At 39.1% G+C, this 10,461-nt stretch overlaps 1 protein-coding gene across 1 annotated transcript in view; it reads left to right on the forward strand.

Annotated features, from left to right (window-relative positions):
• Positions 1 to 9,138, forward strand: part of LOC143207542 (cilia-and flagella-associated protein 96) — a 28,866-nt gene extending 19,728 nt beyond the window's left edge. Inside the window, exons 2-4 of the mRNA XM_076421164.1 lie at positions 58 to 248; positions 561 to 831; positions 1,959 to 9,138. Of these exons, the coding sequence (XP_076277279.1) occupies positions 58 to 248; positions 561 to 831; positions 1,959 to 2,347 (851 nt within the window). The 3' untranslated portion in view covers positions 2,348 to 9,138. The remainder of the gene's footprint in view (positions 1 to 57; positions 249 to 560; positions 832 to 1,958) is intronic.
• Positions 9,139 to 10,461: the final 1,323 nt, after the last annotated feature.

Below are 10,461 nucleotides of genomic sequence, written 5' to 3' on the forward strand. Positions count from 1 at the left end.
CCGTTGAAACTTCCTGCTTCGTACTTGAACTTCTTCGTTACAACCTCCTTCTCGCAGGGTTTTTCCACGACCCACGGTCGGCGCCCTTCGGCACGTACATCGGAACACCTGTAAAGTTTCGGGAGGGCATCGAGAAGGGCCGTCAACTGCACCCCGGCCCACCCACACCCTTATTCGAAGAGAAATTCACACGAATTTTCGACGGAGAGGCGTTGAATGAACCATGGCGACTCGACGCGAAAGAACGGGTAATCGACCGACACGATTTCGAGGAACTTTCGTCATGTGATTCCTCCAACTTCTAGCACCGGTAGATCTGTCAAAGTCACCCCCCTATCACGTTAACACTGAAATTTTCTCGATATATATGTATGTCTTGCCTCGCGTAGTGTGACTTTCTTCTTTACGGATAGTGTTACTTTGTTTTCCCCCTAGATTATACAAGAATATATATGTATTATTTATTAGGTTCGCGACTATACTTGTATCGCTCAGGCAAAATGCTTTTACAGTTGCATTTACCGAGCTAAGGGCATCAACCTGACACGACTGTTTCGCAGCTGGATCGCGAAAAGGCGAAAATTGGCGGCCGCCTATTGCCACCCTCGCCTGCGCAGAAGCACGCGACTCCGGGCGATTATTATGGGTGCTTCGAGAAAGTCAGTCACTTTAATCCGGCAGTGAGAGAGAAGAAAAAGCGCGATCCGGAACTTCCGAATGTGAAGATCAAACCTAATCCCCGAGGCGGACCGGGATACGCTGATATCGGCCTGAGCCCTTTTCCATCTCACTCCTATAATCCGTACGATCGCGAAACAGGACCGAAACGTGGTAAAGTGGATTCTATTTTTCATCTTTCACTACAGTTATAATAAAATCTATTTCTCGGCGGTAGATGTTATTTACACAAGCGTATTAAAAAAAAAAACGAGAAGTGCGGCTACTGAATTGATATTTTTCATCCTTTTTTACGTTTATAACCTTAAATGACAATGTCTATATCGTTGAAATTGCTTCTCGCGAAGGGCTACAAACGTAGCGTGAACAGCTAGCGCGTCGATCTGGCCTACTGTGCGGCGATGCTAACAAGAAAAGTACAGACGTGCAAGTATGTATGTATGTAGAATTGCATCGCGAGTTAGAGGTTCTAATTTTTGCATTTCTCCAGCCCCCTCCTCCCTCATTTCTCAGTTTTTGTTCATTATCCACATTCCAGGAACGGTAAACACGACAGACAATATCGCCAAGTAAAGAAGTAATATAAAGGGGGCTTGGGGCTTGGAAAGCGGAAGAAGATTGGAGTCTCCCTCTCTCTCCCTTTCCACGTTTCCGCTTACTTTTTCGGTAGAATTTTGTTTCGCCAAGCCGGCACAAGTAATTACATTTTTGTCGTAAGAAACGCCCGGAAACTGGGAGCTCGCTACACCCTCACAGTTTTTTACCAACCCGCGAACGTTAAATGTGTATGCACGCGCTTTCAAACCTTCACTCGAGACGGATTTCAGCCGGGCAAGAAGGGGTCCTTTAAAGCAAACAAAAAAAAGCCGCAATTAAGTGAACTATTTAGTTTTATTGGGTCGGCTGTTACGAGATAAACGCGTTAATTAGGAACGGTTATTCTGTAACGCTGTAACGCTGTAAATGAAAATTAATAATAGGAGTCACTGTACGTGTTAAAAATGATTTCAATAATATCTCGTTAATTATAATTATTAGGTTTAGGACATATCAAGGTCAATATATTTTTACGTATAATTTGATAGTCTATCGAGGCAAAGCACGACGAGAGCAATATGAAATGGTTGATAGTGGGGGAACTATACTGTAGTCAGAGGTAAACAGTCTTTCAGTCCAAGAAGGAAGTGTTTCTTCTTTTTATTCTGTTATTTATAAAATAATCAATTAAAATGAAAGTCATATCTTTTTATATCAAACGTAATGTTCCTGTTTTTGTGTAGGAAAACCCGTTGGTCGATTTCTGTATGCCAGCGCGCCACTCGATTTTTTCCCACCAAATCCTTACGAGGACCCGACCACGGGTCCCATATATACACCGCCGGAGGAAACTAAAGTACGGATGATACCACCCGGCCGAATTTATGTCCCCTTTCCAAAGCGACCAGGCGGTAATCACTCGGGCTGTTTTGAAAAATTTCCAAGCTACTCCAGTGATCTTTACATCAAGGATACCCGGGAGACGAAGAAGGAAGTGGGTCGCTTTCTCCTCGGCGCGCCGACTTTACGATCAAAATACACTGATAGCATCATCAATCATGTCACCGCGGTTTCCTGTAACGCACAGAATTACAATAGCTACCGACCACGTGTTTATCCACTGGGAAAATAACGTTTGTGTAATAACTTTCTAATATGTTTTTATTTTTACAATAAAACATCGTGAGGAAAAATTATTTACGCGTTAGGGCATTAACTATTTACACTGTTACACTGACAATTCACGTTCATTAATTTTGATCGTATTCGCTTAATTGCTGGCAAATGGATACGTCGCACGTCGAGAAGAAAAAAGGGGCGAAAGCAGGACGGTTAATGCCGCTCCGCGAAAATATAACGACGCTTTGTTCTCTTCCATTTTTATTCGCTCACTATTGCAACCACTTGTGGCTCGGAGTTACAATTTTCTTGGAAATTACGGCTGTTTTTCTTCGCAACAATAGTCTCGTGATAGGGTAAATGCACCTATTACTGCGGGTGAACGTTTTACCGTAGTTTTTTTTCCGAATCAGACTAAAATACGTAAGAATAATTATTTTCAACCGAGTATATTTGTACAATTCAATGATATTGTATTCTCATTGCCGAGGCAAACAAAAATTGTCGATCATTCTTATATTTTTATAATCTCAGGGTTTGAAGAAACACTCTTCATAAAAGGTATAAATAATAACATTTTTCTTCTATCTCGATCACCAAAGAACTGTTGTTCACATGATCGGTACGTTCTTTGTATTGCTTCAAATTGCATCGGAGAAAGTTTTATACAGGGCGTCACAAAAGTGTTGTATTTCCTTGAAAGGGAGGATTCTTGAGGTTGCGTGAAAGTAACTTCTTCTTTTGCGAAACGGAATAATTTTATTCTAGAATTTTATCGTTACAATTTTATTAACGACACTGTAGAAAAATCTGACGATCATTTCTCTAGAACCATTCGAATAGTTTCTTGCGGACATACGAAGAACAAACATTCGGCAAGTTCCATTTCCGGATGGCGATAACACTTGAGAACTCTTTCGTAACGTTCGGGAGAAGAATAACTTTTATTTCTGTTGCTAGAAAAATAGAGCTTCGATCGCGCTGTTTTCTACAAACAGTGTTCTGCTGCACTTTGTGTACTGTCGATTGCGTTAAGTATTCGTGACGCATGCAATATGCGATGTAACATAAATCATTGAACACTGTTTACACATTTCGCTTAAACATTTACAATTAATTAACAAGTTAACAGTATACGAATAAAGTTAAAGTCGTCTTTCTAAACTATAGAAGAGAGTGAAACTTGTTTGATAGTATTAATATGTTTATATTTTATATTGACGTGTTATGTAACTGCTGATTTTTATGCAAAATAAAAATTGTATTGCATAAAACTACTGAAAATAAAATTAAATAGTAGCGAATATGTCAATATCTAAAATTTCCTATTTCTCTAGTTTAAATCGTATTGGATAGCAACGTGACTCTAGTCGGCGAGCCCGGAACGGATTAGTACCTCGAAATAAATACATATACTCCAGTAACATGCTAGAGCAAGCGAGTGCTATAACGAAAGGGATTTTATGAGGTCCACCTGAAAAAGTTCTATCCATTTCCTAATTACCTGCATTTACCGGTTCTTGCTGTGTTTACGGAGAGCAATAAATGTTTGGCGTCGTACGTTTTAGTTTCATGTTCATGCAATTCAATGGTAAAAATGATGAAAATGGTGAAAATGGTGAAAATTACAGGTTTTTCACGATTTTCATTCTAATTCTATTATTCGGGATTCTCATGCTTTGTAATCGTTTATAACTAATAAACCAATTGATCAATTTCGATAAAATTTTCAGCACTTATTGTAACCTCGATGAATTTAGAAAACATATTTTTTAAACTTTTTGTTACACGCCCAAATAAAAAGGTTGTAAAAAGCAGCTTGTACTTTTTCCATAATTCCGATTAAACGAAATTTTACAAATATTTTCATTGCGTAAGTATCATCTAGTAAACTGTTACGTCCTAAGGTTGACGTTTTAAAGAGGTAATTTTATTTTAAAGATTTTTAGATAGAGGATAAAACGCAGTTTTTTAACCAACCTGCATTCACCGGTTTCGGTTCGGCTAATTGAGGATTTCGCATAACTAATTGGCCTTTATTGTGGGATTTGGATCTTAGAAATCGAAGTCAGTTATTTAAAAATGATTTGAGAGTTTGATTTTAAAATAAATAAGGTGGAGTGGGGTAAGTGAGTCAATGGGGCAAGTGCGTTAATTGGTTATTTTTATTATAATACGAACGGAATTCCTCTAGCTTGTATTTATTAATGTATTATAGTATAAGTTAGTATGAACTATTCGACATAGTAGAATAGTATAGGTATAATATACGATAGTATTTGATATTTTATTTCCCGAACAACATTATTATAGCAAGTATAAATAGAAATTCAGAAAATGTATGTTATACATGATTGATTTTTGGTTTGGTTTGAGTTTGGTCCATTTATGACAAATTATTTTGACTTAAATTGCGTTATGCGAGTGACTGTGGATATTTAAGATGCTCATGTTAGGTGGGACGTCTCCCGTACATCGTTTAATTGGCGAAGATGCAGCGCTGCAAAGAACATGTCAGCGACGGTTTGCCAAATGCAGAATTGAGAACGCGATCTTCGAAGATAAACACCATTTAGCAAAGTCATCAGAAGTCTGTATTGATATTCTGTAGAGAATTTTCAAGTAAGATTCATTCAGGCGTTCAAGATCGGTAGGTGGAACCGTTGAATGTGGCTGAACAAACAATTTCGGATTACATTCTACAAATTGGGATTCGTCTGTATACGTGGTCACAATGAGTCTGACAACATCAACAGTGGCCAGAACTTTCCAGTAGACCAATTAAGACGCGAACTAGTTCATTATATAATACTAAACCCCACGGTAATCGCAATTGAGTTCTTATTATCTCTATAATAAGTAGAATACGGCAGCCAAGATCAAACATTAACTGACAACCTGTATGTACAAGTGGTTTGTTCTGATTCGGCCGGATTCCAAGAACCGTGGGGATTGCCAGTTGTTTATTGAAAAGATGTGCCTTTCGTTGGCAGCGAGACGCATTATGGACTGGAGGAACACGCGGAACGAATGGACGGAAGGAAGGCCGCATTGTGAATTGTGATGGGGTACAAGAGACGAAAAACGGGAACCAGCGCGAACACAATGGTCCAGGGACGCGCGAGACACGGTACTTTCAAAGCGAATCACTCCGCGACGAGACCCGAACTTGGTAATGAAATTCTAACAAACGTTCTACACCGCGGAGTCACTGCTGGACGGTCGCAATTAAACGTTTCTGGCAAACACCAACGCGTACCAAGAGAACAGCCTCGTTACGTCACTTAAAGGCTTGCCACGCTGCTAAGGTCATTTGTATTTGACTGGCGGCAAGTAAGGCCGCGTAATTAACTGGTGGTTTTGCTCGTCGTGAGAAGAACCCACCGATTTCCTCTAACGAGCAACGGATCCCGGGACCGGCAAAAACCTCGATAAAACGGCCGCTGCATGGCTCAAGAACGAGATGAAATTATGCCAAGTCTCGGCTTTAGACGTCGCGTCGCGCTTCGTCCTCTGAATCGGTCGGAACAACTCAACTGTCAATTTCACATGTTTATATCGTAAACAACGATCTATCAGAAAACTGTTTGTTTGGGACACGAGTACTCTTCGAATTTATTTGCCGCTGGTCCAGTGTAATTACTCGAATTAGTTTGGTAATCAAATTGTCGCTATTCCGAGTAGGGCATTCCTCACCGACTTCAATCACCTTGAAATACTGTTCTGTTCAAAAAGTTCGAGGACAGTCCTGTTTACAAGAAACCGTGCAATGCTATAGATCTCTTATCAGAAAATACAGAAGGAATCAGAATTGCTATGGGCTATAGAAATTCTACTCCGACCAATGTCATGGCGGTTGAAACCGGGATAATGCTATTCGAGGGAAGAGTCAACTTGCTAGCGGAAAAGTATATTCTGAAACTGAGATAAAGAAAGTTAGCAAAGTCGTGGAACATATAAATAGCCAAATTATTAATTTTGACGGAATGGTTACACTGGAAGATGAGAATATTATGTTAAATAAAGCATGGAAGTCATTATATGAAAAACCGATATCTGGGAAGAAGAAAACGATTTGAAGAACTGAAGGAAATTGAAAGGAAAGATCTGATAAATCTAGAATCAGGTGTTGCAAGAAAAAACAACAGTTTTAACACGATGTAACTCTTATAGGCATGACTTAGGCAAAACTTGGGGGGGGGGGTCACTGAACCGATCAAAAGTGGTAAAATTGCAATTTTTCAAGATTCTCGGCCTTTTTACCATTTTTCATCGTTTATAACTCGTAAACCAATTAACCAATTTCAATGAAATTTTTGGAGCGGATATAATTTATACAAGGCGACCAAACACGTCTTTTAAGTTTCCGTTATTGGCCCAGCTAAAAAGTCGTAAATCAATTTTTACTATTGTTTTTCACAATTCCGACCAAATGTATGTTTTCAACATATTTTTTAGACTTTATTTACTAAACTAATTTCTTCTAGCCTTACAGAGAAATTGAAGTTGTATGGTCCATTCATAAAAATGTTATTCTGATTTAGAGCGTGTTTGTGATCAGTTTTGCTCCTAACTGTAAACCGTAGTTAGGTTAAGTACTTTAATATTTTTTTGCTTGCCAAAGACACAGCGGGTCCGATTTCTATAGCTAGAAAATCACGTTTTCCGAATTGCGTTATTATTGTTGCAAGTGTGTGATATATATATGTATACCAATTGAGATAGTGGAGATTCGTCCTCGAAGCTATTGCCACGAATTTACTTGCTCCGTACGCAAACAACAACCTCTACGTAGATGGTAAACTTAGTTCACAAAGGGCACTCTGCAAATAACTCGCGTGGATTTCAGTTTAACTTCGCGTAATTATTCATTGATGTTAGTTTTGTAGTTTGACTCCAACTTGCACTTGCTTCACATATTTTCTAAATTACAAACTAATAAAACATGCGATCCAAGATGAGACGAATTTACACTGCATTCAAATTAGCAGTTGTCACTTCAACTAATTTCTCAGGCAACTAATAACTAAATTCAACAGCGAGAAAGCTGCATTTCACGAGCAAGGTTACATCGTGTATTTATGTTTATATCTATTAGATATAGAACTATACCTATGAAATAACTGATAAAACCTATTGACATTACGTCAGCTTATTGGCTCGTCAGGTTGGTCACTTTGACAATTACCGAACCGCACGGCTCGTTACCGCTACTGTCCTCGAGTTAAACGAAACAAATAGTCGGACCGGTGAAAAAGAAGAAACTGTATTAATCTTTCTGGTCTGACGACTCCGCCACCCCTCGCGGAAATAATCTCATCTCGAACGGCACGCAGTGAAAGGAGTGAAGATTTTACACCCCCTTTAATCCCATTCCACGCGCAATCACGGCAGCAGCCAGGAGGGTCAGGGATCCACTGGGATCTCCTGAAACAGACAAAAAGAAGGCTGCGAGGAGAAGCAGGAGTCTCGCATCGAGCCGCAATAAGCGTTCTCGCTCCGGCAGGCCGCTGAAAAATTTTCAAGTGGGCGTCTGCTGGCAGACAAGAAATGGCGGCAGGTAGGTATGATTCCGGGAGATTTATTCCGTGGCTGAAGCCGGCCATTTCTCCGTGCCGTGTCGTTGCGCCGGTATTAAACATTCCAAGCATTGCGATACCTTCCACCCTTCTTCAACCCTCTCCGGTTTTCCTCTGTACACCGACCCCAGCGACGTTTGCGCACACCTATACGAGGTTTGGACCGGAACCAGAGACAGCCGCGCGATCAGCCACACACGCGCGAGCTCCCTCCTCCTCCTCCTCCTCCCGAGAGAGAGAGAGAGAGAGAGAGAGGGGGGGGGTGGGGTGCGAGCGAAGAGGATCGGGAAATATGCGACTTCGACGAATCCAGCGAAATCTTCCAAATCTGCTCCGTTTATCGGGGAAAACTCTATTCTGGTAAACCAGAAATGCTTCGCCGATGCACCGTGAAAACCAGACCCAAGAACGGGTCTATGGTTTCTGCTGGTGTCGCAAATCAGAATCTCCTTTGCTTAAAACATATACGGTACAACCTCGTTTATACGAACCACTTAACCTTATACTTCGTATACGGGGTGCTTGCGGTAAATTGAACCTGCGTTTTTCTCGTGACCAGTAAGTATTCCAGAAAAAAGATAGAGGAGGAAGAACTAGGCAGTATATTTTACTGGCAACACGATAACCTATTTCAATTTTTCGTGACTTTCAGTTTTTTAAAAAGAATGATATGTGGTTTTTAATGTCATATGAAAGTGTGGATCGAGACATATGTATAGATTGAACATTTCGTAAAATAACACAATCACTTCCAAGGTCATACAAAGTGAAAAATAAGAGAAATATCTAACTTGATCATTTCGTAATGTGACACAATGGCTTATATCGTCACACACAGTCACAAATCAAAGAAATGTATAGTTTCTTAACATTTCTTAACATAACATTGAAGAACATGTAACGATCCATTTAAGAAGCTGTAGGTCAGTGAATCGCAATAACATTCGGACACTTTTTAGAGCAGGCCTGGCCAACACGCGGCCCACCGGGCGATTTTATATGTATTTCCATTGAAACTTTTGTTTCTCGTTGTATGTACAGAAAAATATTAAGTAAATGAAAATTTGCATGTGTCATTGTTATAATGCGACGTATAACAATAAAGTTTTATTCATTTTGTATTTGTATTACATTTTCTAAAAGCATGTTTACCTGAAGTGCGGCCCGCTGGCTGTAACGTTACGCGTCATCACAAAGTGGCCCGTGAAACCATTTGGGTTGACCAGGCCTGTTTTAGAAGATGATAATAGCGTTTGAATTGTGTCATTTTGTTGTGAATAACTCTCCTTTTCTATTACTTTGTTCATTACATCCTTGCAGAGAGTTAAAAGACTGAAACCTTCCGATTGCATTCCTTTATACTCCGATTTTCTTCGGGTATGCAAAAAACTGCAGCCACTAGAATTTGAATAAATTTAACGATCGATTACCAAGCGATACTCCGAAACGTACTTTCTCCTTTAGAAAACTTCCATGGAACTTCCAGCTAACAGCTCACGTTTGAGGCTACAAGATCTTGCTTTTACATTGGTACTCTCGTTAGTTCGAGTCAGCAAAACTTCCTCTTAACTCGTCTACAAACTTCCAGTTCGTAAATTTATAATTTTTCAAGTGGCGGCTCCCTAACAACACAACGACCGTTCAATAGAGATCAAAAGTCAGCGTTGCTCCGGTGTTCATCCTGGATTAATATTTTCTTTTTATTGAGAGCTTAAGTGGAACTCCCCATATAGGGGGTTATATAAACTAATGCTTCTAATTGCAAAAAAAAAACAAAGTTAGGTTGTTTGGTCCAATTTTTAAAAAGTTATTCTGTTTTAAATAACGTTCGAATACTTTCGTGGGCCACTGTACGCGCATTAATTCACGGGAGAAAAACTCTTCTCTGTTATCAATTTTTTAGAATACGTTTTGTTTGAATTTTAACCTACCCCGATAACGGAAAAGTCCTTTTACGACATCATTCCACACGTTCTAACGAATAAAAAGTGTAACAGCCGTTTATCCGAAAAAATGATGAGAGTTATAAAAGATGCTTTTAGATGCAAGTATGTAACCACGGTTATAGCTCGTTTCGCAGGCAGCAATATTCGCGGAAGAACGTCGAATTTATTTTATACTAACAATAAAACACGTTAATGTTTAAACCGATACATAAAACAATTTTTCTTCTAAATATTAAAATTAACATACAATGTATATTATTCGTTGTAAAATGTCAATTTTGTTACATACTTCACCCAAAGAAATTAAGTTCGAGTTCCATTGCAATTAAATAAGTTATAATCACAGGATGATATGTCCTTCTTCAATCATGTTTGAAATAAACACAGTGGCTGAACAAATTATTACATTATTATTACATAAATAACAAGAAATAAATGCATTACTTATGGGTATGAATAATGATATTTTAGATGAACATTAATAGCACAATAAGTCGTCGATCCTGTTCTAAATGAAATATATTGTAGTACATGTGTGTGTGAAATTAGGGGTTCATCATTTTTCCGGTTTCGAATCATTTTTGTATAATTTATTATATAAT

Source organism: Lasioglossum baleicum, chromosome 3, assembly GCF_051020765.1.
Source record: "Lasioglossum baleicum chromosome 3, iyLasBale1, whole genome shotgun sequence".
Taxonomy (NCBI): Eukaryota; Metazoa; Arthropoda; class Insecta; order Hymenoptera; family Halictidae; genus Lasioglossum; species Lasioglossum baleicum.